A 26,351-nucleotide genomic window follows, 5' to 3' on the forward strand; every position below is an offset into this window, starting at 1 on the left:
GATCTGCAACCCTGAAGCTCTTATCTTGCTCCTCAGGTTTCCTGCTGCTTTCCCCAGCCAGGGCTGCCCTCCCTGGCATGCTGCCGCTGTTGTGTGCAGAGGAGAAGAGGCTGCACCGGGATGTCTGAGCCGCAGGATCTGTGGGTGGGGGGTCTGGAGGAACAAGGACATGAGACCCTCCAAAAGCCACACTGGGGAGCAAACAGAGATCCCGCTGGCTCACACGGGTCCATGCTGAACCACCAGTGCCAGCAGCACTACCTTGATCAGCTGAGACCCAGCCATGAGCCGAGGATGCTGAGATGCTGCCAGGTGTCCCACAGCTCTGGGATGGCCCCAGGGGTGCAAGCCCAGGCTGGGCACAGCTCCTCTCTCCAATCCTGCACACTGCTGGAATGCTCAGCCCCCTCCCCTGGGCAAGGGAGTTGTCCCAGAGCTGTGCCATGGGCCCAGAGCCACGTGTAGTTAATGATTGATGGAGGGAGTTTCCGTACTGATATCATGGCCACTTGCAACGATATTTGGAGTGACTGTTTACCCCCATGTCGCTGGTGGTGAGGCAGTGGCTGCAACTCAGCTGCCTTAGCCTGGCCCAGGGACAGAGCCCTGTCCCCAGCCTGATGGCTTTTCCCTGTTGCTCCCGTGTCCCTACCGGCAGCCTGCTGGGACCAGCAGCAGCACCAGGTTTGCAGGCAGCAAGGGGCTGGCAAAATGACCACAGGTGCTATAAATAGGGAGGCACCATGTGTCAGGCAGCCCTGGATGCAGTGGCCCAACCTCCTTGAGGGGCAGCGAGAGCTGGTCTCCCTCTGATACCGATGGATTTCCAGAGATCTCTGAGCACTTGGGCCCTGCTGCTTTTAACACAAATGTCCAAAATCCCCGGCCAAACCGTCGCCGTCGCTGTTGACAGGGAAACCCCCTGGGTGCCTGAGGCAGCTTCAGGTTGCCCCTCCCAATGCACACGGATGGCTGGGAAAACCTCAAAAACCACCTCAAAACTGGTGAAACCCACACTCGACTCCAGAGAGGCGGCGTGAGGGCCAAGCCCAGATCGATGGGCATTTTGCCGGGCCTGGGCTCAGGTTACAGAGCAGGCAGCTGGCCTTTCGCCTGTGTAGTCGGCCGGCCAGGGTGCAGCCAGAGCCCCCCTGCCAGCGCTGTGGGGACCCCCCCGGGCAGTGCCAGTGGAGACCCGCAGCAGCCGTCCAGGTTTCCTTGGTGACTGTTGCCAGGTGAGAAACTCTAAAGCAGAATTTATTATCTTGGTGGATAACTGGAGATGTTCCTCGCCAGAGCTGCTACTGGACTGTGCCCCAGCACCGTGCTGGGCTGGACCCTCTAGTGCCACTGGTGCCACTGGGAGCCCCGAGGGAGGGCTGTGCCCAGGGCACTGGGGCTGCTTGGCCCCTGGCACCACTTCCTGGAAGGCGGCACGTGTTTTGGGTTTATTTCTGCCCGCTGGAGTGTCACAGGCGAGGGAAGGAGGCGAAATCACAGGGACCGCGGAGAAGCGCAGATGGACGTGGGCTGGCAGGCTGCCCTGCCTCGCCTTTCCTAGACCCCGTGAGTACGCGCCCGAGCCAGCATCGGGCACACCAGGACCCCCACCTGAGACCCCTGGGGTGAGGAGCAGAGTGGGGGGGACAGCAGTGGCAGGGCTGGGGAGCTTGCACATGGGGAATGACAGCTTGCAAGAGAAAGCAGTGGGCAGTGCAGAGCTATAGGGGCTGCCTATAGCATGCACCGAGAGCCCTGAGCTGGGGTGTCACCAAAACTGAGGTGACAGCAAGGACCAGACCTGGTGGAAATATTTGCAAGCTCTCCTGCTTTGATTGGAACCGCATCGTCTCTGCCCAAAAAGGCATCCATGGCAGGGCGAGGACATGCACAGACTTTGGGGAGGCACTCATCTTTCTATTTAACGCATCAGACGACAGCAGCAGCACACCGAGGCGGTAGATATGCAAATAGCCACATCGTCCCTTTAAATCCCAGCATGGCTCTGGTGGCTAATGATGACCCCGGATCATACGAGCTCCTAAATCCCAAGAGCTAATTACAGGCGAACGCCCCGTAGTCAGGCTGGAAATACAAGATAATTACAGCCTATGCCACGGAGACCTGGTGGTGGTGAACTGGGGCACCGGGGATGTTTGCTGGCGGGCTGGCGTGGCGGCGGGGAGGGGGGTCGGTTTGCACCGTGGCCTCCGCGCCTGCTCAAAGGGCAGAGGCTGTGGTGCAAACCAGCCGTGCTCACCACCGCCAGGCCAGCAACCATTTTGTGAGCTATTTTGGGCAAGGGAGGTTGTTTTTCTGGAGCGTTCTTTGCTCCCCTGCCACCGGTACCACCACCCTGCAGTAGACGCAGAAGCAGGGGAGGAAGCGTGCAGGGAGATGGTTGCTTTTCACCCCATTTCTGACTGGGTGCTTCCCAGCCAGAGCAAACACAAATTCCCAGCAGAGGCTTGGACTGGAGCGCAAGCTCCTCTGCTGGGATTTGCTCTGCTCCCTGCTGCGTGGGGAAGCTGCCAGCTTGCTCCTGCGCCATGCACGCAGCTCTGCAATGCCCCTGCTATGGGTATAAACCCTACCTGGGCTCCTGCAGTGGTTTTGCTGAGAGGGTTACAATGCTCCTGCTGCTTCCCTGCAGCAAAGCACGGGGAAAGGAGAGTGTAAACCATCCCTCCTGCCTGCCAGGATGCCCGGGCACGCGCAGTCGCAGCCTGACTGGGTTAGCACACTGCCAGGGTGCCAGGGCTGTATACTCTTACAGCAGGTGGGACCAGGGAAATCAGTTAATTAAAAGTAATTTTAACCCTTCCTGCCTCATTTAGTGTTCCAGCATCACCTGCTGCCTGAGCTGGGTCTATAGCCAAAGAGGCATGACTTCAAAATGTGCAAATATCACAAAAACCTGTAAATGCACCTGAAGAAGGTAACTATTTTCTTGTTAAAGGATTTCAGCTGTGAGGCAGCAGTGGCATGGCCCATGCCAGAGGAGCACCCTGGCTCTGGCAGCACCAAGCCCGGCGGTGGGCTCAGCAGTCTCCAGCCTGCAGTGGGGGATGACGTCCTGAGGGCAGACACGGGTTTTTCTCCCAGCCAGTATAAGGGAGTGAAGCTGGACGGGGAAATGGAGCGGCAAAAGCAATCTCATGATGAAGCAAATGGAAAAAATATTTCCCCAACCAGAAACTATTCCACAGACTGCTGGGACAGGAAAAAATACAGCTGAGTTATTGAGACAGCAATGCAAAATCCAAACAGTTTAGCCTGTGAGAACCAGTCATTTGCAAAGCTATTTCCAAACTAAGTAAAAAGTTCCCGGCTCACAGATTCCTGGGACCCTCCCAGCTGCCAGCCCTGCCGCTCAGGGCAGCGTGGCTCCATGTCCCCAGCTCACTGCCTGCCGAGCTGGGGAACGTGTAGTGATTTCCCCTTCATCCAGCACACGGGGTCTTTTGGGGGATCAACGCATCCCCACCATCGCTCCGTGCAGCACCAGCTGAGTATTTAATCCTCAGCACAAAGCGGGGAGGTTTCAGATCCCAAAGGGCAGTGGGAGTGAGCACAGTCGTCCCCGCACCCCGAGCAGCTGTCTCCACCTTTGTGTGCAGGGCTATATTTGGGAAGACACAGCGTGCACTTGGCATGTCCCAGCGAGCACCCTGGGAGCGGCATCTGCTCCGGGTCCTAGTGCGGTGGCAGTGCCCTGAGCAGAGGAGAGGAGAGCTTGCGGGAGCACGCCGGCAGCTCTCCCCACCTGGGTTCTTTAAGGGCTTTGGCACGGAGCAACCTGCCACTTCCAAGCGGCTCTTTTTTTCTCCTTTTACAGGAGCCGAGCTGCCAGGCAGGCATGTGTAAAGCAGACATGGCTATTTTCAGACTGAGAGCCGGCAAGGGAGCCTGCTCCCACCCCGCGTACAGCCCGGGCTCTCACACACAAATGCTCTCGCTCGTCCGCAGGCGTGCAAGGGGCTGGAAAAACTGCACAGCAAGTCCCACGTTTCACACGGCAGGCAGCCACCACAGCCACGGCTCTGTGTTCTAAGTGCATTGTGTGAACGCTGGGATTAAAAAAATAATGAAGGCTGGGATTAAGAAAATAATGAAGCTGGGATGGTCTCCAGGACGGGGCAGGCATTTGTGGGAACAGGAGGACTGACATCCGCTCGTGGTGGCAGGACTTGGGCCAGTGCCTTGGGTATCCCCGGGTTGGGGGAGACTCCTGAATGCTGGTGCCTGCAGCAAGGCACGAGGCCACCCTTGTGCAGAGAAAACAGCGTTCTCGTCTTCCCTCTTCCTTTCTCTCCTATTCCAGCTCCTGACAGTGAGGTCTGTGAAACACACGAGCTTCTAGGTGCTGCTGTAACAGAAGTAACCTGCAACCCATCTAAACCCCCTCACTTTCCCAAGTGGTCCTAGAGATGCCAGCACAGTCCCCCTCTGTTTGGCACCATAGGTTTAATCCGACAGGCACTTCCATGGCAGCTTCGCACCGTGTTGGAGGTCACTTCACCCACCCAGACCACAGCTCCACAGCCCAGGGGCTGCTCTGGGAGGGCTCAGAGCAAGGGTTGGCCAGCAGCTGCCTGCTCTGCTGGACCAGAATCCGGCCACTGCACATGAGAACGCCAAGGTGCGATGTCCCCAGTGCCCAGGCAGGCCCTCCTGGTTTGCCGCAGCTCTGGGTCAGCTGGTGGCTCTGTGACAGCAGTGTCACGGGGTGTCTGTGCAGCTCGAGCCATGCTGGGTTTGCAGGCAGAGGCGCAGGCGTTGAGCAGGCAGGCACAGGGAGTGGTGGAGGCAGCGGGGGCAGGATCGCTCGCTGATGCTATCTGTGACACAGATCGCTTTTATGGTCTGCTGTTTACAGGGCTGAGCTGTGAACAGGTAGGGTTAGGCTTGAGGGGTGACTCACAGCATGAACCAGAAAACAGTCCACTGCCTCTCCGTGCTTGGGTCAGAAAATGGGATAATAACCAGTGTGGGAAGTGCTGTGAAGCTTCGTCCCTCCATTACCCTGATGGCTGCCAGGGCTTCTGGACACGGGATTGGAATTCTTGACTGCTTAAACAATTACTCTTAAGTATTTCATCATGAAGCAGGGGAAGATGAAATTAAAAATACGATGAGTCGGAGCCCAGGCATTGCTCAGCCGAGGGCTTGGTGACCTGCCAGACTCCTGGGGGATGCTTTTAATTTGGATAAATAGAAGTTGCATAAATGGTATAAATTGCAAGTTGCTCTTGCTGCTAATACAGAGGTGTGGGAGCAGTTGGCAGCGCTGCACGATGTGCCGTCACCGGCTGCGCGCCCAGCCAGGCACAGCCATGGCCTGTGCACAGCTCCCACCCGGGGCGTTCTCCGGAGCCACTCAGCTGGCGAGCAGGCTCCTTATCTTGGACACTGTTTCCTTTGCCCTTTGCCCTGCTAGGTTTTTTTTTGGAGAGGCTGTTTTCCAAAAACAGCTTGAAAATATGTAGCTATCATACCAGAGCTGAGCGGTCACACGTAGGTCTCCCATCACGGCCGGTCAGGCCAGTCCTTGTGAGCTCATGGTGTTTGTGGTTTCCCGAAGCAGCTGTTCAGCTTTGGAAAGAAAAGCGCTGAGCAGCTGCAGAGACTGGGATTGCTTCTGTGCAGGAGCTGCTGTCAGGGGAGAAGCAGCCTCCAAGGTCTCAGATGGTTTTATTCCCAGCTCTGTTGCTGATAAGCCTGATAGCCCTGGTAACGCTTCCAGCCTGGTAAAATGGGGGAAAGTGAGTTTGGGGTGGGTTTCATGCTTTTGGCTTGCATGTGGCCAGGGAAGCGATGGACACAGCATCCTTGCCATTAGTGTGGGCACCTCCTTGCGAGTTGGCCTGGCTGCCAAGGGATGAACACCGAGTGTCTTTTCTAAGTTACCTAAGACTTCCTGGTCTGCCTAAACCAGGGAAAATTGGCCGACCTCAAACACTCCTTGCCTTGTCCCATCCCTCCCAGCCAGCCGGCGTGTGCCCAGGCTGAACTGAGTAATCTGGCAGGCAGCGTGTGCTCGGGCGAGACAGCGCGTGTGCAGCACCACGCCGGCAGCTGCCTGCGCCCGCCCAGCTGCTCGTGGGGGACAAGCAGGGCTGGTGCTGGGGGCCACCACATGGGCAGAGCAGGGAGCCCCATGGACACCGATGTGCGAAGCAACCCAGCCAGCCTCGTGTTCCCACCGCTGTGCTGGTGACAGAGGTGCAGAGCTCAGCTGGCCTCTCTGGGCCTGGACCACAGGTGGGGCAGACAGGAGGGGGTGCGGGGTGGCGCGGCGGGCTCAGCGATGGGATGTCTGGCTCTGTTAGCGACTCCATACATCCCATCGCCTTCAAGGTGATGGGAAAAGCACCACGTTGCTCAGCTGTGGGCCGAGGTGGTCTTCACTGTCTCCTAACTGGAAGTAGGAGCATCAAGGGTGCAGGAGCCACATCTCTGTAACATCCAAACTAAATCTTGAGGACAGCCTTGCACCCACACACCAGCTACCCACCAGACACAAAGGGGTGTCCCTGACACAGCTGGACTTGTGAGAGACCAAAATTCTCCCTGCCTTCGCAACACCCTTCCTCCCCCATGCTGCCCCACAAAGCGCTGGCCCACGGGCTGGTGGGTGTCCTGGCCCAGCCCCACACACCCTTCCCTGGGGCTGGAGCTCAGGGTCGTCCCCTGGAGCTGGGGCGGGAGCGGGTGCAGGCAGTGCTCTGGCAGATGGCTGGCAAAAGGCACAGGCCTGGCTGCAGGCAGGGCTGGCACCCACACTGGCATCCCCTCCCACCCCATGGCGAGACCCCCCTGTCCCTGGGGATGCCTCACACCTCTACCCTGGAGGGAACTCCCCCCATATTGCTGCACCTTGGGGTGCTTGTAGCTGCCAGGGCCCATTTGGGCCAGGACATGGTGGAGGGGTCCTAGGGAGGACCCCAGAGGTGCAGGGGCACACAGGGTGTAGTATGGGGGCTGGCAGGGCTACGGCTGGTGGAGTGGGGGGTCCCAGGGTGGGTGCTACAGGGGGGTCCTGGGCTGCCAGGGGGGTCCTGGCCATGTTGGGAGCATCCTGGGGTGGGGGTTCCCAGCAGAGATGGGGAGTCTTGGGTGGAAGATCCAGGGCAAAGAAGGGGGCTCTGTTGGTGCAGGGGTGCAGGTGGGGCTGTCCTGGGGCAGCGGGCTCTACCCAGGTGGGGACCTGGGGGGGGGTGTGTGTCCAGGGGCGGGTGGGTGGCGGGTACGGCGGGGATGCCTGGCCGGGGGACCCCAGGACGGAGGGTCGGGGTCCGGCGGGGTGTCCCGCCCCCTGTACTCGTCGGGGCGGGCCCGCAGCGCTACCGGTGCTGCCCGCCCCGTCCCCGCCGGGACACGGCACGGCTCGGCACGGCTCGGCTCGGCGGGGCGGGCCAGGGCTGCCCGTCGGGGCGCCGTGCGGCGGGGGAGCCCCGCTCCGCCCCGCCCCGCCCCGCCCCGCCCCGCCCCGCAGCGCGGCTCTTCTCTCCGCTGCAGCCCGGGATGGCGCCGCGGCGGGGCTGAGCGGGCCGGGATGGACGGCCCGAGCGGGGGCTGCCCGCCCGCCGCCACGGCCGCCCCGTCGAGGGCGAAGCTGCCGCTCGGCATCGTCTTCTCGACGGCGCTTTTCTGCGGGGAGGGGGCGGCGGCCGCCGTTCTCTGCCTCTCCTACGGCCACTCCGACGACCGCTTCTGGCTGGCGCTCACCGTCTTCTTCGTGCTCTGCCCCTCCGTCCTGGTGCAGCTCACCCTCATCTTCATCCACCGCGACCTCAGCCGCGACCGCCCCCTCGTCCTGCTCATGCACCTGCTCCAGCTCGGGCCCATCATCAGGTGAGCGCGGCGGGGGACGTGGGGACCCCCCGGCAGGTCCTGCGGGCACCGGGCATGGCGGGGCGCTCCGGGCACTGGCTGTCAGCACAAATCTGTCCGTGCAGCCAAGCCCGGTGTGTCCAGAGCTGCTCCTGCCTGCTCCCCGACACCCCCTCCCCGCTCCTCCCCTGGGGACACGGCTGCTCCCGGCCCGCGGGGGTCTTCTGCTTGGCCACCCCTCCCCAGCGATGCCGTGGTCCTGCCGGGGGGTGCTGCCCGCTGGGCCCCCTGTCCCAGCCTCTCCCAGCCTGTTGCCTCTCAGCTGCTGAAAAGGTTCTTCGCAGGGTCGCTTTCTGCTGCCAGCGTCTCACTCTGCCTTTGGGTTTTGCCATCGCCTGGTTTAGGCTGGGAGCACAGATGCAAATCCTGGCTGGGGTGCTTGAGGGTGAATAGGAACAGGGGTCCTGCCCCCCAGAAAAGGCCCCCAGGCCTGGGACAGGTGGGGGGGTATGGGGCATGGAGGTGAGGAGCTGGGTGCAGGAGCAGGGGGGCGTGGGAGCTGGGGGGCCACCGGACCATGCTGGGGGAGAGGAGGGCGAGGGTGTGGATGTTGCACAAGCTGGAGAGGTGCTGATCTCTCACTCCTTGGGAATGCTGCGGGGCCTCCCCGGGCTGCCGTCACCCTGGCCACCAGTGAGAATGCACAGGGGGTGCAGCAGGGGGGGCTCCTTCCCCGAGGGCATGCCGGCAGCCATGCCTTGGGGGGTGCCGTACCCACAGAGCTGCAAAACCACCGCGGCCTGCACCGCTTCCTCCATCACCGGAAGCAAGCAGAGAGCCGGGGGTGTCCTCGTCACCACATTTCATCTTCGGAGATGGCCGGGGAGCTCCACCTCGGCGCCGCCAGCCGTTGGAAGGGCTGCGGGTCCATGATGGTGCCGCAGCTCTCACTGCACCGACCGTGGCTGTCTGAGATGGAGATAATGGTGCTTGGCCACTTGCAAGAGCCAGCCAGAGCTGCTCGGGGCGGGGGGGCTGTGTCAGTCAGCTCCTCGGGCTGGAGATGGAGCCCAGCCTGCTGAGGAGGTCTGACAGGGCACCGGGAGCCAGCTGGGACTGCCCTTGAAGCCGGGCCTTTTGGATGAAACCGTTTTTCCCGTTAAAGAGTTTGCAATGAGCCATGAGTGCTGGCCTGATCTGGCAAGAATTTATCCAAAAACCTCATTCCATTTGGGTCTGAAACAGAGCAACTTCTGCTGTCCTAATGAGCGCTCATAAATAATTACGTCCTGTTGGTCCCAGAGCCAGCTCGTCCCCGAGCGGGAGCCAAGCCTGTTGGATGGGTCCTCTGCTGATCGCCTCTGGCCCACGCACACCCACCTCACAGCTGTGTGTGGAGGGGCTGGGGGTCCCGCTGGCCTTGCAGTGGGGAGCAGCGTGGGAGAAACCCACCTCCCCTGCCTGCTCATGAGGGTTTTATCGGAAGCGCTGTTTTATCTGCCTGTAGCACACCCGGCTTCACCCTGCGCTCCCCTTCCTGCCGTCCCCACCAAGAAGGAAGCGCAGAAGCCTTCTGCTCAAGAGGAGAGATCAAAGACGATATCAGAAAGTTTCTCTTGCCTCTGCTTAGAGGAAGAGCTGGTTTTGTGCCAGTGGGGAAAACAGAACCCGAGGGCGATTAACCCCTTCCCATATCTCTCGCTCCCAGCAGAGCTACAGTTTCCACTTGCAGCAGCTGTTGCACCCCTCACTGGGGCGGTTGTTGTCCCCCTGCCCCGCACGCTTCACCGTAAGTGCTGGAGCAGAGGAGCGGCCACTGGGCATCCCCGTGGTCCTGGTGTGACCTTGCCCTCATCCTGACCTCCTGGGGCCAGGGACTGCCCGCAGCACTGCGAACGGTTGCCCAAATCAGCTGGGCTGCACGTGGCAGGAGCAGGGTCTGGCCAGCACCGGGCGAGGAGGGGCTGGAGGTGTCGGGGGGCAGCGGGGGGGCTGGCGGGGTGATGACTGCCGTGTCTCCCCAGGTGTATGGAGGCACTGGTGGTGTACTGCTGGTCGGGGAAGGAGGAGGAGCCCTACGTCACCATCACCCGTAAGCGGCGGCTGCGGAAAGGCTACGAGGTGGAGATGGAGCAGGAGGTGGGCCACTCGGTGCGCCGGCTGGCCACGCACCGCAACGCCTTCAAGCGCATGGCGGTCATCCAGGCCTTCCTGGGCTCCACCCCGCAGCTCACCCTCCAGCTCTACATCAGTGTCCTGGAGAAGTACGTCCCCGCCGCCCGAGGTAAGGGTGTCTGGCCCGTGGGCTCCCCTGGAGCCACACGTGCCAGTGTGGCATCTGAATGAAACTCTGGGGGGCTTGCTGGGGTTGCTGGCTGCCACCGGACTCCCCTAAACGTGAAGCACAACCTGCAGAGATTGGGCCCTCACCTGTTTCCTAGTTTGCTTTTCCCACACCCAGCACTCTGCTTTCCAGCTTGCAGTGAGGCTGGGGAGAGTGGGAAGAGCTGGCGGTGACCGAGGCGCCAGGCTCTGCTCCCAGCCCCAGTGCCCTATGGAGCCGTGCCATCCACCTGGTGCCCTGTCCCATAAAGATGCTGTGCCCCTGCCCCAGGCTGCTCCAGTCTGCGTTAGTTACTGTTTTTTTCCAGCTACAGGCTCTGGGTTCCTCACAGTCCCTCTGTCAGATCTATTTCTGTGCCTTTCCCAACAGCTGGAGCTCCCAGCCCAGCGCTCCCACTCCCAGGCTCATGGGGTGTTTATGTGCTCGGGGGCTGGATGCGCCGGAATGAGCTTTTAAAACCCTCTTCGGCATGCTGCCGAGCCGGGCGTGCAGGAGTGCTTTTGCACATTTCTGATTGTAATGCCCAGAGAAGGAGCTTCCCCTGCTGACCCACTCTCCCAGCCGTGCTGGGAGCCCACACCTTGCCCTCTGTGCCCATGGCAGGCCCATGGAAAGGGGAACACAGGAGATACCCCATAGAAACCCCCTCCTTGGCCACAGTCCCCCATGAGGGCGTTTTGGGGAGTGGGAGCAGCAGGGGGAGGATGAGCCCCAGCGCTCCTCCAGCAGCAGATGCGGGAAGTGAATCCCGGTTGACACATCTTGGGTGATTCCCTCGCAGCTCAGGTGTCTCAGCTCAGCCCTGCATCTCACGGCTGCCGGCATGGTGCGACTGGGACGAGCCGCATGCTTCCCTTTTTCTGTGTCACAGTTTTCCTGGCTGCGCTGAATGTGAGCAGCTGCTGGCATTCCCTATGAATGACCTTGACCTTGCAGCCCCTGGACAAGGGTGGCTCTTGAGATGCTTCTGGGGTGAATGGTGGGCTACAGTGGCGTGGCTCTTGGCCCGGGTGAGGGCAGAGGGATGCTCGCAGCACAGACCATGACCCACTCCCCCTAGAGCAGCATTTCGTGCAGAGGTCAGGGGGGTTGGTGCCTGGTTCAAGAACAGGAGTGACCCCAGTTTGGCAAAGGTCTCAGGTTTATTAACATAGAGAGAAAATCTGGGAGCAGAGCTTCCTGCTGCCTGCAGCTCCCCCCACAGCCACCCCATCGTGGGGTCTGTCACCACCAGCCACGAGCGGTCCCAGCAGTGCTCACACTGAGCCTCCTGCTGTAAGCCCTGTTGCTTGTCACCCCATGTTTCACACCCAGGGTTGTCACCCCACGCTTCACACACGGGGTTGGGACCCCACATTTCACACCTGGGGCAGTAGAGGCCGGGCACAAAGCCCAGGTCCTGGCACTGGAACTAGGTTCCCTGGCCTGACTCCCCTGACCTCTCCCTCTGCAGCCGTCCTCATGGGCATCTGCCTGGTGTCGGTCACCTACGGGGCGCTCGTCTGCAATATCCTGGCCATCCAGGTCAAGTACGATGACTACAAGGTCCAACTGCGGCCGCTGGCCTTCCTCTGTATCGTGCTGTGGCGCAGCCTGGAGATCTCCACCCGCGTGGCCGTCCTCGTGCTCTTCAGCACCGTCTTCAAGCACTGGATCATCCCCATCGCCCTGGCCAACCTGCTGGTGGTCTTCTTCTTGCCTTGGGTGCAGTTCTGGCGGAGTGGCACCCGCCTGCCCGACAACATCGAGAAGAACTTCAGCCGGGTGGGCACGGTGGTGGTGCTCTGTGCCTTCACCCTCCTCTACGCCAGCATCAACATGTTCTGCTGGTCAGCAGTGCAGCTCAAGCTGGCCGACCGGGACCTCATCGACAAGTCGCAGAACTGGGGCCGCCTGGCCGTGTACTATGTGGCCCGGCTGGCGGAGAATGCGGCCCTCGTCATCCTCTGGTACTTCTTTAAGACAGATGTCTACGAGAACATCTGCACGCCGCTGCTGGTGGTGCAGCTGCTCCTTGGCTACTGCCTGGGAATCTACTTCATGCTCCTCTTCTTCCAGTACCTGCACCCCTGCCGCCAGCTTTTCCAGCACAACGTTGCCGACTACCTGCACTGCGTCTGCTGCCGCCGGCACCGGTCAGGGACCCCTCTGCGCCTCCAGGTGCCCCACGAGCCCGGCGTGAGGCACAGCATCGTCTGAGGAACGGCCAGCACCCGAAGGAGCCGGCTATAGACATGGGGATGGGCAGAGCTGGGCTGCACTGGCAGCCAGAGGGGTCTCGCGGCTCCAGGCAGGAGCTGCCTGGCCTGGCAGCGGGTCCCTGTGGGTCCCTGCGGTGACAGGGGGACAGGAGCGTGCCCGCCTTGCCTGGCACTGCACACATGGACATGAAGGACTTACGGGGTGCCCAACCCGTCTGCCGCTGCGAGCCGGCTGCCATGCGGTGCACAGCCCCTGGGGTGCCGCGGACACCCCCCGCCTGCCCGCTACAGTACATATGGTGACCTTGGGGCCATGGGTGCCGGTGGAACTGTTTTAAGCAGTAAAGAAACTTTGCTGTGGCTGCGCGTCCGGGTGCTGGCGGGTGGCCGGTGACTCACACGGAGGGTGGGGACCGTCCTGCCGGGGCTGGCATGGGTGCGCACGCCCGCTGCCCACGTAGCCCTCGTGCTCATGGGCACCGAGCTGGGGCTGCACCAGTGGGAAGTGGGGATTGGTGGGAGCCCCACAATGGAGCCGATAAGATGCAGGAGCATGGCGGGACAGGGGCCGGCCTCATCCTGCACCTCCGTCAGCCATGGCTGTGGGCCAGGAGCAACCCGGCTTGACAGCAAGGAGCAATCCTGCCCAACCTGTTCCTCCAGGCTCGAGGCCCTGGCACTGGTTCCTGTTCCCAGCAGGAGCGCTGGGCACCGCCGAGGGCAGGCAGAAGAGGGGCAGGCAGAAGAGTGGCTGGCAGAGCAGCAGGGATGCTGATGGGATCCAGGCATTCTGACCTCAAACCAGGAGCGTGACTGCACCCCCAGCACCGATTTGTGGGGTCAGCTCAGTTTGGAGGGTGCTGGGTCCCAGGCTGAGGGTGTGCAGCACCCCTGGGGTGCCCACGGTGGTGCAGCACCGCTGGCACTCACTCTTAATTCACCTGCCATGGAGTGGATCCGTGGGACAGGTCCTGGCACCGGGATGCTTCTCCTCCTGTGGTGGTTTTCTTGTAAAACAGGGGCAGTGAGGGAGGCTGGGGAACGGCACATCAGCTGAGCCAGGCACAGGACCGACCCTCCACAACTTCCTCCCACCAGGAAATTCCTACCTTAAAAAAAAGCCCATTTTTGTCCCCAAATACTGCAAAAAAACAAGAGGAGCAGCCTGATGTCCCGCAGCTCCCAGCTGTGGGGCCATGGGGGACCCTCAGTGTGGGGCCATGCCCGGCCAGTCTGGGGGGCCAGTTTTGGGGCTGGTCAATGGGGTCAGCCCTGCCTTCCTGGAAGGTGTCCTTTGAAACTGCCCAGCATTTCCTCAAAGGTTTTTCTGGGGAAAGTCCCTGCAGTGCTGTTCCCGCGGCTGGGGCTGCTGCACCGCCTGCTGCCTCCATAAAACGTCGGGCAGGCAGCGGCAGGCAGCAGCAGGCAGCAGCAGGCAGGGGCAGGCAGCGGCAGGCAGGCACGAGGACGTTGCACCATGGGCAACTGGCTGGTCAACCACTGGTTCTCGGCTGCTGTCCTCGTGAGTGTGTGGGGCTGGAGGGCTCATCTGCTGGGAGGGGCCAGGGCGATGCGGGGGGGTTATGGGGGGACACGGTCTGGGCATGGTCCTGGGGAGGGTTGTGGGGGAAATGGGGGCTGATGTGCTGTCCTGGGGCTGGGCTGCAGGTAGAGACAAGCATCCCCCCCCTGCCTAGCCAACCCTCAAAGCCCAGGTGGCCAGCAGAGGGATGGGGTTTGGAAAACTGAAGTTTTAAGGAAAACACAACTCAAAGAAAAGGGGTGATTCTGCTGCAAAACTTAAAGTTGCCTCTGCTTTGCCCATCTGCTTTGGCCGGGAACCTCCCCTGTGCCTCTTCTCCCCACGTGAGAGCAGGAGGCTCCCGTGAGAGCCCATGCCGGGGTGAGGAACCTGCACCACAGGGACGATCTGCTGTGCCGTGCTGTGGCATCCCTGGGGTAATGGGGCTTGCTCGGCCGGCACCGTGCTGGCTGCTCACTGCTGCGTGAGGAGCTGCGAATGTATGGGAAAATAGGGATTTGCAGAAAGTTGGATTATTTTCATTTTTTAAATTACTTTTTAAAGCAAAAACCACAAAAGCAAGGGAGAGTAGTTTTGGGAGCTCTGCGAAAAGTGGATGGCTGTGAGAGGGGCCAGTGTGGGTGCAGCAGGGTTAGGCAGGGGATGGGTGAGCCTGATCCCTGCGAAACTCCCTCCTCCCAGGGTCTTCCCCGCGCAGCCCTGACCACCCTGTGGATCTGCACTCCCGCCGTGCAGGCGTTGCCTGCACCTGCCTTTCCTCCTTCCTCATGTGTGGGTGATGCACAGGGCTGTGGGTGACAAGACAGTTATTTTGCAAGACTCCCACACCTCTCCCCACCTTTGGACCCGTGTCCCAGCCCTGTGCGTGCTGCCGCAGATCATAAGGAAGCAGGAGGGGATGTGCTGCCCTGATGCCCTCCGGCTGCACCCGCACCCGAGTGCTGTGGGGTGAGGGGAGTCCCAGGCCGGGGTCTCTCACGAGGCTGCGGCTTTCCCCTGCAGGCAGCCTGGCTGGGCATCAACATCTTCCTCTTCACGTACTACTTTCTGTTCTTTGACCGGGATGAGCGGTATTTCTACACCAGGGCCATCCTTGGGGTAAGATGCCCCCCCGCAGCACCCTGCCTGTCCCTCGGAGGTGGGGAGGGGTGGGGGTTGCAGCACCCCTTGCCCCCTCCTTGTCCTGCCCTCTTCCAGCCTGCTATCACCCCATCCCAATTCCCAGCTCAGCATTGCTCCGTGCCTGTCCATCTTAGTCCCTGACTTGTCCCAGCCCAACATCAACCCCTCCCAGTCCCCAGCCCAGTCCAGCATCACTCCCTCCCAGTCCCCAGTATTGCTTGTCCCCATCCTGTCCCAGTCCCGGCACAGCACCATGCTGGGCAGAGCCGTGGGGGTCAGCATGGCTGCAGGCAGACGTACCCCATCTGTGACACGTGGCAGCGGTGTTCACCCCCCTTCCTCTCCCCAGTCTGCCTTGGCGTGGGCACGAGCATCTGCCAAGTGCCTCAACTTCAACAGCATGCTGATCCTGCTGCCCGTCTGCCGCAACCTCCTCTCCTTCCTCCGTGGGACCTGCTTGGTGAGTGCCCCACGGCAGCACGGCCAGCGTGGCTGTCCCTGTCCCCGTCCCCGTCCCTGCCCTCGGCCTGACACCACCACCTCTCCCCGCAGTGCTGCAGGCGGACGCTCCGGAAGCAGCTGGACCACAACCTCACCTTCCACAAGCTGGTGGCCTACATGCTGGCCCTGCTCACAGGTACAGCCCCGCACCGGGCTGGGGCACAGGGGGGACTGGGAGGTGGCCAGGTGGGTGACTTGCCTGTCCCCTGCCCAGCTGTGCACACCATTGCCCACCTCTTCAACCTGGAGCGCTACAACCACAGCCAGCAAGCCACCGACCGCAGCCTCCCCGCCGTCCTCTCCAAGATGCACCTGCAAGGCAGCGACAAGTGGCTGAACCCCATCCACTCCAACCAGACGGTGAGTGCGGGCCCCAGCATCCATCCCCCCACCACCACCTGTCCCCTGCCTCCCTAACCCCTCCTGCCACCCCTGCAGACTGTTGAGTACGTGGCCTTCACCACCATCCCAGGGCTGACGGGGGTCATCATCACGCTGGCACTCATCCTTATGGTCACGTCCTCCACCGAGTTCATCCGCAGGAACTACTTCGAGGTCTTCTGGTACACGCACCACCTCTTCCTCATCTACTTCGCTGGCCTCGTCATCCACGGCATCGCGTAAGGATCCCCACAGCTCCCTGAAGGCAGGATAGCAAGGGGCAGCAGCCGCAGGCCCCCAGTGTGGCAGCTCTGCTTGCCCCAGGGAGCGATGCAGCCCCGGAGAAGGTTCAGTGAGGCCGTGGGCAACCCGTTCCCAGGGCTGGCTAGCCCAGCTGGCCTCACACAGCGCGGCTCAGCCCCAGTGGGGGGGCAGGAGCTGGCCCCTGGGCTCATCCCTGGCCTCCCCACAGTGGGCTGGTGCGCGGGCAGACGGAGGAGAGCATGGAGGAAGTGCACCCCCGTCGCTGCGCCCAGTATCTCACACAGAAGGAAGAGGACTGCAGCCACGACTGCTGCAAACACCCCGAGTTTGGGAGCATCCCCGCTGAGGTAGGGCAGCAACGGGATGGCTGCGGGGGGAGAAGCCCTTCTCTTGCCCTTGGGATGCTCCAGCCCTGGCCCTCCCCAACCTTTTGCTCTCCTCCATCCCTGCAGTCCTGGAAGTGGGTTCTGGCCCCCGTCCTCCTCTACATCTTCGAGCGGATCCTTCGGGTCTGGCGTGCGTGGCAGAAGGTGGTTGTCACCAAGGTGGGTGGTGGAGGAGCCTGTGCTCGCTGCCAGTTCCTTTCCTCGCAACCACCAGTGCTGCAGCTCCTTGCCGGGGTGGCCATGGGGATGCGGGCAGGGGCCGCTGCCCAAGCCCCTTGCCCGGGGACAGGAGCCAGGCGAGGTGCTGAGCCCCGTCCCTGCCCCACAGGTGGTCATGCACCCTGCCCGCGTGCTGGAGCTGCAGATGCAGAAGAAGGGCTTCCGCATGGAGGTGGGGCAGTACATCTTCGTCAACTGCCCCACCATCTCCCTGCTGGAGTGGCACCCTTTCACCCTCACCTCGGCGCCCGAGGAGGACTTCTTCTCCATCCATATCCGGGCGGCTGGTGACTGGACGGAGCGTCTCATTGACACCTTCCAACAGCAGAATCCAGAGATGCCCAGGTAGGCTGGGGAGCACCTGAACAGACCATCCCGGGGATCTGGGGAGCCCGTACCTCTCACCCAGGCTCTCCCTCGGCCAGGATCGAGGTGGACGGCCCCTTCGGCACGGCCAGCGAAGATGTGTTCCAGTACGAGGTGGCCATGCTGGTGGGAGCGGGCATTGGCGTCACCCCCTTCGCCTCCATCCTGAAGTCCATCTGGTACAAGTTCCAGCAGGCTGACCAGACCCTCAAGACCAAGAAGGTATGGGGTGCCCCATGGGCCCAGCCATGGGTTTCTCCATGCTGGGCTCCCCAGTCCTCAACATTGCATCCTTCCACCCCTCCTGCTCTGCTCCACCTTGAGCAACCCCTCTCCCTCTGCATCCCAGATCTACTTCTACTGGCTCTGCCGGGACACGGGAGCCTTCGCCTGGTTCAATGACCTGCTCGCCTCGCTGGAGCAGAAGATGGCCGAGTCGGGCAAGGCGGACTTCCTCACCTACCGGCTCTTCCTCACCGGCTGGGACACCAGCATCGTGAGTCCACCACGGGCAGGCACGGTGACAAGGGGGGACATGGGGTGGCCGAGGCAGGCAGGAGAGATAGGGCAAGCACATCAACAGCTTGCAGGCAGCAAGTGTGGGAGCGGCACGTGGTGGGCGTCAGCGGTGGATGCTCCTCCACAGTGAGGGACTGGAGGTGGGCTCACGGGTGGCGGCCGGGGTCCTCACCATCCCCGCTCTGCCCAGGCCAACAATGTGGCGCTCCGCTTCGACACCGCTACGGACACAGTGACGGGCCTCAGGCACAAAACCATCTTCGGGCGGCCCATGTGGAACAGCGAGTTTGCGGCAGTGGCTGCAGCCCACCCCAGGTGAGAGCCAGGCAGGGGGTGCAGGGTGCCGGAGCTTGGAGGCACCCCCTCCTCCCTGGCATCCAGCACTGGCTTTGTGAGGGGCATGCTCGTGCCCTACAGGTTGTAAGGACCCCAAAAAGCTTAGATCACTTTTCCCTGCGTTGCTGTGTGCAGATCGGTGGTCGGCGTGTTCCTCTGTGGGCCAGATGCCTTGGCAAAGAGCCTGCAGAAGTTTTGCCACCAGCACTCCAGCTTGGACCCCAGGAAGGTCAAATTCTACTTCAACAAGGAGAACTTCTAAGCAGAAGCCAGGCTGGGATCCCAGTGGACAGGGGACCCTGCCGGTCTCACCTCACCCCCCACAGCAGAGGTCTTGGGGGCCAGGGATAAGCATCTGCTGGAGAGTGCACAAACTGAAGCCCGGCGAGACATGGCAAGCTCATCCTTCTCCAGGAGAAACTCCAGGTTCAAAGACTGCTGCCTTCTTGACCCGGTCTACAATAGGTCCTCGTGGGGGGAGCGGGCCCCCCATCAAGAAACCAGAGGCAGGTGCTGTGGTGATGCTGCCGGAGCAGCGGGAAGCAGCGGGAGCACCCAGCGGGCTGGGCAGAACCACAGGATGGGGATGGGGACGGCCCGCGGGCACGCCGAGCGGGAACTAGGGGCCAGACGGGCCCCTCTGGGTTTAAACAGTCCTCAGCCTTAAAGGGTAAATTAAACACGGACGCTTTCCTTTGCTATAAAAGCCATCGTGGTGACTCGGTCTGTACAAGTATGAAGGGAGCCCGCTCTGTCCCCTTGTAGGGCTGCAATAAAAAACGTGGTTCATAGCAAACCCACTGGGATGCAGGGTAAGGCACCCCCTGGCTGTGGGGGCTCGCTGCCACTGCCCAGAGCCAGCCTGCACCGCCCACCCAGCACACACCAGCGCACGGGCCGACTTCAAATGCAGCTCAGGCAAAGGCAACAAATTCTGCTCAAGCATATGCAGAGAAGAAGGGAAAAAACCACCCTCCTGGAGCAGGCCGGCATGGTAAGCGATACAGCAATCAGATACGGAGCCCCTCCCGCCTGGTCGGCAGGGACAGAAAACCGAGCTCCCTGGCCTGCCCTTCCCTTACGCCCCTGAGAACAGCTGCGAACAGCACTGCACGTAAGAAGTCCCATGTGTAGATCTTGCCCCGGTGCTGGGGAGAAGGGAGGAAGGCGAGACTAGCCTGGAGCCAGGCCAGACTGCTCCCAGAATCCAACAGTCCCACTCCGGCCTCCACGAGTGACCAAACAAGGCAGCTGGAGACATGGCTTTACTCAAACCCTCCTCCCACTTTATTTCAAACACCATAAAATATACACACAGAAAAAAGGATGAATGGGAGGGCAAAACGTTGTGTGTGGAGGGGAGAAAACTCTCCCAAAACGCAGCGTCAGCTCACATGGCAACGGGAAGCAGCTGCCCCTGTCCAGTGGCCGGCATCTCCACCACACGCCTGCCAGGGCTGTGAGGAGAGGGAGGAGAGTGAGCCCCGGCCTGGAGAGGAAAAGCAGGGTAGAGCCCCATCCAGAGCAGCTCCCCAATATACTAAAGGGGAGCAGGCACAGGCCAAGGCCGGGTTAAGGACATCACCTGTCAGGGTGCCCCTGTGGATTTCTGGATTTGCTCCTTTAGAATAAGGATGCTCTGCCGTTGCTCCGGGGGCAGCATGGCGATCTGGTCCGCCGTCAGCTGCAGAACCTGCATGATCAGGGCGGCCTGTGGGGAGAGAGGGGAATCAGAGACGTGCCCTGCCAGAGCAGCCACGGGTTACCAGAGCCAGGAAGGGGCTGTCCCCAGCACAGTAAGGCACGTTGGAAGTGCTGCTCCTGCTGTCTCACCCTTTCCCTTTTGTCCTCTCACCTTCTCATGATCCTGGGGGGTGACCTGGCTCTGTCCAGGGCTAAAGCCTCCGGGCTGACCAGCTCCTTGGACCCCTGCCCCAGGAATGCCTCCTCCCTGCATGCCTGCCCCTGCCATGTTAGGAACCTGTGGGCACGAGAGAGGGGGTAAGGACCAAGGGGTCTCTAGACTCAGCCATACAAATACAGGAACACAAAGCAGATGATCAGATGGATGCCCTCACAGCCAGCCTGAAGATGCCCGAGCACAAAGAGAGACAGGCTACCATGCATTTTACGTGCTCTCCTCTCCCTCCAACTCCTGCTCTCCTTCCTGCCCGTCAGGAAGAGGTGGAGAGAAGCCTGAGCCTTGTCCTGTCCCCAGCAGATGGGCAGTGCGGCTCTGTGGGACGTGCTCCCCTCTCTAGCTGCAGTCACACCCCCCGCCCAGCCCCAATCTACAAGACACCCTTTGTGCCCAACCGGCTGAGCAGAGGTGTCATGTGTACCTGGCGGGGTCCCTGCGGGCCACTTGCTCCCATGTTAAGTGGCCCAGGGCCCTGTATCCCACCAGGCATGGGGCCACGTGGGTTGGGACCAGGCCCTCGAGGCTCCAGGCCCCGGGGCTCCATGACTCTGGCCTCCATGGCCCTGGCTTCCAGCACTCGCGACTCCAGGACCCGTGGCTCCAGGCCTCGCGCCTCCAGGGCTCGCGCCTCCATCACCCGGGGCTCCAGCCCTCGCGGCTCCAATCCTCGTGGCTCCAGCCCTCGGGGATCTCTTCCGACTGCAGAGGAAAGACAAGGCAAGCTGTTGAAGGGAGCAGCGCTGCAGGGAGCGTGGGAGCGAGCCCGCTGCCTCCTTTGTCTGGGAGGCAAACGCCCGGAAGGTGCAGGGCTGGGGGCAGAGGGGACATGCCTGGAGGAAGTCCCTTGCCCCGTGGGATTGTCCCTCCTTGCCCTGGAGCTCGTGGTTTCACTGCCCAAACCCCCTTCCTACATCTCGCGTCGGGGCAGCGGGCTCCACTCTGCCTTCCTGTCTGTACGCTTTAAGCCACCCGTTATTTCATGCCCCCTCTCTCACCTCGAGCATCCATCAAGGGCCCCCGCGGCTCTCCCATCAGTGGTCGGGGTTCTCCCATGGGTCCCCCCCTCATCTCATGGGGGGGGCCACGGCTGTCATGACCAGGCATATGGTGCATAGGGGCTCCCTGGTGGGGCGGCCCAAGGTAACCTCTGACGCAGAGAGACGAAGAGAGCAAAGCAGGAGGAGGAGAAAAAGCGAGAGAGTGTGAATCAGACGCTGGCTTGGCACGGTCTGGGCAGAGCGCTGGGATTGCCCCCGAAGCCGGCCGCAGGGGAGGAGGGCGAGGCTGGCACAGGGACGGGTGCTGTCGGCCCCGTGCCACAGGGCTGCTGCCATCACCCCGGGGATGCCCCGTCCCCGGGGAAACGGGCCGGCCCCCGCGGTCGGCAGCACCCAGGCCTCCGACCAGGCAGCGGTGACTCCCGGAAGGCTGGTGCCATCCCTGTCCTCAGCGAGAGGTCACCCTTGGGCAGGGGACAGTGCCAAGGGCTCCTCTCCTTCCCTCTCCCCTCACCTGGGCTCCACTTCTCCAGTGACTGAGAGCAGGGTCCCTCCGCGAGGGTCATTCGGGGCATCTCCCAAAAGGCCTCGGGGCGGCGGGCCACTAGCAGGTAGAGGTCCACGCTGCATAGGGGCCCTCGGGTCTGGCATGGGCACTGCCAGGGAGACACACAAGAGCTCGTGAGGATCTGCATCACCAGTGCCGCTCTGAGGCTGTCCCCCAGCGCTCTCGGGGCTGGGGTTCAGGGCGGCCTCACTGCTCCCCAGCGCGCAGGTGGGTGGGCTGTGCTGACCACCAGGGGGGCAGCCCCTTGCTCAAGGCCGGAGCGCACCAAAGCCCCTTCTCTGGCTGCTGATTTTATCCCTCTCTTTCTCTCTCTGGCTCTGCCTCAGGCTCCTTACGGCACCAGGTGGCCAAACCAAGCGTGGGGCGTCCCCGGGGCGATCCCTACACGCCCCACGCTGACGTGGGGCCAGGAGCAAAGCAAGACCTGGCAGGCTCCTGGTAGTGAGGTGTCAAAGGGAGCTGGATCCGAGGCAAAGGCCCTCTCCAAGCGGGCTCTCCTTTTCCACTGGTGGCTCTCTGTGCACAGCACTAGCCTGTTCGCTCCTCCGGCCCCAGGGGAAATCCTGCCTCCTCCTCCTCTTAACTCTGCCAGTCCCCAGCCCTGAGCACGGCGGGCTGAAAGCTGCTCTCTGCACACTCCACAACGAGCTCCACGGGAAGAGGGAGCTGGAAGGTGCGGGGATACCTTGAACGCGTTCGATAGACGCAGGCCTGGCAGGTCCCACGGGCGAGAGCTGCAGGTTCCCTGGGCAAGCAGCAGGAAAAGAGGGAGAAGAGCAGACACGTAAATAGTGTATGCACACATGCACTCAGCCTTGGGGACAGTGCTGCCTGCAGGATCGCCTCCACTCCCTGAAGTCCCCCGGAAAACCTACAGAGAAGGTGCTGCATGCTGCAGGTCTATCAACCTCCCTCTCACGAAGGCCACCTCTGTCACCACAGGCGTGACAGCCAGCTTTGGCACGGTCCTTCCCTCACTCACTGCGTGAACGTGCAGGGCAGGAGGACATCCTGCCAAGAGAATCGGCATTCTGCGGGGCCATGCTGCGCCCCACAATGCACAGCCAGCCAGCTCCTGCCCACGGCTTCCCATGGCACTCCTCGGTGCCAGCTTTCTGTCCGCTCTCCAAAACCTTCCGGGTGCCAAGAACTACTGGGTTGCGCTCAGGAAGGCAGTGCCCACCCCAAAGAAAATGAGAGTCAGCTGCCCCTAAGTACCTAAGACCAGAGGATCTCAGAACAGGTTTGCCACGTTCCTGAAACAAGGCCTACGATACAAGTCCAGGCAATAGGGGTGTCAACTGCCTGCGTGCCTTATTACTGGGAGAACAGGAACGCCTTGGTTGTGCTAACCCCGGCACAAGGCTCGACGGGGCGGCCATGCAGCGTGTGAACCGTAAGGAATCCGGCTCCGGGGCTGGGCCGTACAGACCGTGCCTGCAGAGGGAAAGCCATGCCATCACTCACCGGGAAATTCCCTGCCAAGCCTCGCACTCACTGTCGCAAGCAAAAGCGAAGGGCCAGCTCCCTCTGCCGGGCACGGCACAGGGAGCGCCAGGAGACAGACGCGGCGGCAGGACAAGCTGCTTCCCAGCACCCAGGCAGCAAAGGAGCAGGACAGAGACCAGAGAAGAGCAAGCTCTGCCTGCCCGCACAAGCACAGGGACAGACACGGGCTCACAGAGAGATGGAAAACACAGGCACGTCCCGCTCGGCAGGGCTCTGCAGGGACCGGCAGCTCTCCTGGCTTCCAGGGCACGTCTGCACAACACGGTGCAGGACAAACTGGGAGCAAAGTGGTGTGTGGGCTGGGGCCCTGCAAGCAGGAGAGCTGCTACCACAGCCTTGCGCCTAAGCGAACCATCCCGAGTGCAGCCCGGTGCTGCAGGAGCTGCCCCCGATGCAGGGACGGCGAGGCTGTGGGTAGCTGGCAGGGGCTCTTGGCGCAGCCCTGCTCAGCACCTGTGGCCTGGGTCCCCGCCAGAGCGAGGCTGACGTGACACACAGCACTAACTCATGTCTGTTTTACCTTGTCCGCGCTCCAAGGGGACAGGCCCTCCACCCGGCATCCCAACCTGCGGCTGCATCCCACCTGAGAGGGAACAGGCAGAGATCAGATCCCTTCTCAGCCATCCCTGCACCACTGACTGATTCCTTTGGCCCCAAATACCTCCCCACCTCCCAGCTCCTGGGGGAGCACTGGAGGTTTATTTTCTTGCTGTGGGGACCCCACAAAGATAAGCCAGCTTTCCGGACCGCTACTGCCAGCAGCCACAACCACAAGATACGGTATGGGACTACGTGTGCTCCCACGGGGCCAAGCCCTTCGATTAGGGGGCAAGTAGAGGGGGGCTGTCTGCAGGACCCGCATGCCCAGGACATCGTTCAGCCAAAACCCACACACTCACCTCCTGGAGCCATGGGGCCGGGGCCTGGGCCCTGCACGGGAGCTGCCATCTGTCCTGGGGCCGGCACTCCTCCCTGCATGGGCGGCTGCATCAGAGGAGGAGCACCGTTTACGTGCATCCCACCCTACCCAGGAGAGAAATCGGACCTCAGGGAAGCCCCGTCACCTGGGCATGCGTGCCCCAGCTGAGAGAGCTGGAGCTGGCAATGCCCGTCTCTGCTCCACACAGCACATGCATCGTGCAGGCTCTTACTATGGGCTGCGGCTGGGACGAGGGGGTATTCTGCGGGTTCAGCTGGGCATTTGGCCCTGGCCCAGGCCCTGGTCCCGGTCCAGGCCCCGGCCCTGGCACTGGCTGCTGGTTGCCTGGGATCAGAGGAGGAACACTGGTCTGGCGATGCAGGATTTTCTAGGGGCAGAAGAAAAAGGAGTTCTCTTCCACCCCCCCTCCACAGCAGGCTGCCACCGATATCCCACCGACCCCAGATGAGGCAGCAAGGGACAAACCAGTGCGATCTCCGGGTCGACGATCCTCATGACCACCTGGGCCTGCAGCAGAGCGTAAGCCAGCTGGGGGTTCTGGAGCAGCATGTTCCTGGCTTCCTGGGGGCTGTTCTGGACACACAACTGAGAAGACAAGAGGCAGATCAGAGCTCTGGCAAGGCATGACAAGGGCTGCAAGGGCATGGGCAGCGGTGGTAGAAGCTGTGGTCACGCAGAGAGTGCAGCTCTCTGCTTCACTTACCTTCATCTGCTTCATCAGCTCAAACATCTGCTCGGGCGGCAGGCTGGCTACTGCCCGGCTGATGGACTCGGGGGCATCTTCAGGATTGACAGGGTCCCCATAAGGTGACTCTATGATGGGTGCACCCGTGCCCAAGCCTGCAACAGAGTTTATGACCTTGTACAGCAACAAGAACTGGCCATTTTTAACCGGCTCCTCAGAAGGGAAGCACCACTACATTATGGGGAAGGGGAGGCAGTGCAAACAGGGAGACTCTCTGGGAGAGAAAACACAGAGTTGAGCCCACGCACCCCTCTGTAAAACTACTTGCTACATCGCTTGGAGCAGGTCAGCTCCACGAGGTCTCCACCTCAGCAGCCTCACAGAAGAGGTGTGCTTTGTAATGCTGAAAAGGGCAGGCCAGCACAACATCAGTGCGCTCTCCACCACAAAACTCAGACTCACTCTTCAGCTCCTCCTTGTTCTTCTCGCTGGCCGCGTTGTCGACGCGCAGGGCCCTCCCGCTGAACTCTCGCCCGTTCAGGTTCCGCATGGCACTGAGGGCCGTCTCCTGGTCTTGGTACTCGCAGAAGCCATAGCCCTTCGGTTTTCCCGTCTCCCTGTCATACACCAGCCTGTACAACGAGGGGGAGAGAACCACCGCTGCTGAGGGCGGCGCAGGCATCGAGCAGCGTGCAGCGCCCACGGCTCCCCATCGCTCAGGAGGAGGCTACTGGGGTACACCACACAGGAGCGCCGGGGAGCAGAGCAAAAACGCAACAGTCGGCCCTTAGCCAGAGCCAAAAGGCCGCCTGGATCCTGGCTGATAGGTATTCCCAAAGCTCTGGTGCCCAGGAAGGCCGTCAGCGCAAGCGCTGTGCTTTCCGTGACCCCGCGAAGGCAGCTCCTGGGGGCACAGGACTGGACTGGCTGCTCCTTGAGCTCCAACGCCCTTCATCAAGAGCTGTCTGATGCCTGGTACCGAGCCAGGATGGGGCACTCTGCACAAAGCCTGACCAGGACCTGAGGAGTTACCAGCCCGCGCCACAGCAGGGCAGGTGCCCCCAGCCCGGAGCAGCGGGCCCACCTCCGCGCTGCTGTGCTCGGGCCATCACGCTCCACATCTCCAGGTGACCTCGGCACAGGACCTCAGCGCCCTGCCGCCCAAGCACCGCTGCCACGGCGTCACAGCCCCCCCAGCAGCTGGTCTGCTCCCACCCGTGGGAAGGCCGGTTCTGCACGGCCCGGCCAGCCCCACGCCACCCGCGGGGCCCGGGGCCACATCTGCCCGGGAAACCGAGGAGGGGGAAGCCGCAGCCGTTCTCACCTAAAGCTGACCACAGGCCCAACCTCTGAGAAGATGTCCTTCAGCTGCTCCTCTGTGGCTTCGTACGGGATGTTCCCCACTGTGGAGGAGAGACGGCGGCCGCGGGTCAGCGCGGAGGCCGAGGGCTGAGCGGATACCGGCCCCGAGCGGCGGGGGGGGGGCTCGGCCGGCCGGCCCGCCCGCCACCCTCGGCCCTGCCCTCGGCCCCGCCCGGCCCCGCGGCGCTCACCGAAGACGGAGCGCAAGGAGCGGTCCACGGCGGGGTCCCGCACGGACAGCCCCGCCATCCCGCCGCCCGGGCCTCGCCGCCGCTCCCGGTCCCTCTCCCGACCCCGTCCCCCCGCTTCCGCTTCCGTCCGCAACACACACGGCGGCGGCGGCAGCGCGC

The 26,351-nt window shown here is 62.1% G+C and overlaps 3 protein-coding genes across 7 annotated transcripts; 2 read left to right on the forward strand and 1 right to left on the reverse strand.

The window, feature by feature from the left end:
* Positions 1–1,131: 1,131 nt before the first annotated feature.
* On the forward strand, positions 1,132–12,741 carry XKRX (XK related X-linked). The gene is made up of 4 exons (XM_074834760.1): positions 1,132–1,566; positions 7,522–7,857; positions 9,861–10,120; positions 11,634–12,741. The coding sequence occupies exons 2-4, from the start codon at positions 7,559–7,561 to the stop codon at positions 12,377–12,379; spliced, it is 1,305 nt and encodes a 434-aa protein (XP_074690861.1). The 5' UTR covers positions 1,132–1,566; positions 7,522–7,558; the 3' UTR covers positions 12,380–12,741.
* Positions 12,742–12,847: 106 nt separating this feature from the next.
* NOX1 (NADPH oxidase 1) lies at positions 12,848–18,724 on the forward strand. Its single transcript, XM_074834758.1, has 13 exons — positions 12,848–13,903; positions 14,927–15,022; positions 15,396–15,506; positions 15,599–15,683; positions 15,762–15,907; positions 15,986–16,167; positions 16,401–16,539; positions 16,645–16,737; positions 16,907–17,142; positions 17,223–17,385; positions 17,513–17,659; positions 17,873–17,997; positions 18,154–18,724. Exons 1-13 carry the CDS (start codon positions 13,859–13,861, stop codon positions 18,278–18,280), a joined length of 1,695 nt encoding a protein of 564 aa, XP_074690859.1. The 5' UTR covers positions 12,848–13,858; the 3' UTR covers positions 18,281–18,724.
* A 558-nt stretch (positions 18,725–19,282) lies between these two features.
* On the reverse strand, positions 19,283–26,314 carry CSTF2 (cleavage stimulation factor subunit 2). 5 transcript variants are annotated; one of them, XM_074834762.1, is made up of 15 exons: positions 26,193–26,314; positions 25,964–26,042; positions 25,102–25,271; positions 24,658–24,794; positions 24,420–24,539; positions 24,166–24,321; positions 23,914–24,037; positions 23,535–23,597; positions 22,191–22,250; positions 21,452–21,593; positions 20,935–21,086; positions 20,361–20,638; positions 19,874–19,999; positions 19,604–19,729; positions 19,283–19,475 (listed from the first exon to the last, which is right to left on the reverse strand). In XM_074834762.1, the coding sequence occupies exons 1-14, from the start codon at positions 26,248–26,250 to the stop codon at positions 19,607–19,609; spliced, it is 1,788 nt and encodes a 595-aa protein (XP_074690863.1). In that variant the 5' UTR covers positions 26,251–26,314; the 3' UTR covers positions 19,283–19,475; positions 19,604–19,606. The 5 variants fall into 5 exon arrangements, with proteins under 5 accessions (XP_074690863.1, XP_074690864.1, XP_074690862.1 ...); XM_074834763.1 differs by having other exon boundaries at positions 19,283–19,507; XM_074834761.1 differs by having other exon boundaries at positions 19,283–19,729.
* Positions 26,315–26,351: the final 37 nt, after the last annotated feature.

This window comes from Strix aluco, chromosome 10 (assembly GCF_031877795.1).
Source record: "Strix aluco isolate bStrAlu1 chromosome 10, bStrAlu1.hap1, whole genome shotgun sequence".
Taxonomy (NCBI): Eukaryota; Metazoa; Chordata; class Aves; order Strigiformes; family Strigidae; genus Strix; species Strix aluco.

Excerpts from the sequence above, each read along its gene's own strand:
- XKRX (XM_074834760.1), top strand. The coding sequence starts at position 7,559 with ATGGACGGCCCGAGCGGGGGCTGCCCGCCCGCCGCCACGGCCGCCCCG. Across the intron at positions 7,858-9,860 it reads CAGCTCGGGCCCATCATCAG|GTGTATGGAGGCACTGGTGG; the intron begins GTGAGCGCGGCG and ends GTGTCTCCCCAG. Across the intron at positions 10,121-11,633 it reads GTACGTCCCCGCCGCCCGAG|CCGTCCTCATGGGCATCTGC; the intron begins GTAAGGGTGTCT and ends CTCCCTCTGCAG.
- NOX1 (XM_074834758.1), top strand. The coding sequence starts at position 13,859 with ATGGGCAACTGGCTGGTCAACCACTGGTTCTCGGCTGCTGTCCTC. Across the intron at positions 13,904-14,926 it reads GGTTCTCGGCTGCTGTCCTC|GCAGCCTGGCTGGGCATCAA; the intron begins GTGAGTGTGTGG and ends TTTCCCCTGCAG. Across the intron at positions 17,660-17,872 it reads CCGGCTGGGACACCAGCATC|GCCAACAATGTGGCGCTCCG; the intron begins GTGAGTCCACCA and ends CGCTCTGCCCAG.
- CSTF2 (XM_074834762.1), bottom strand. The coding sequence starts at position 26,250 with ATGGCGGGGCTGTCCGTGCGGGACCCCGCCGTGGACCGCTCCTTGCGC. Across the intron at positions 24,322-24,419 it reads TCGACCCGGAGATCGCACTG|AAAATCCTGCATCGCCAGAC; the intron begins GTTTGTCCCTTG and ends TTCTGCCCCTAG. Across the intron at positions 21,087-21,451 it reads ACTGGAGAAGTGGAGCCCAG|AGGTTACCTTGGGCCGCCCC; the intron begins GTGAGGGGAGAG and ends TCTCTGCGTCAG.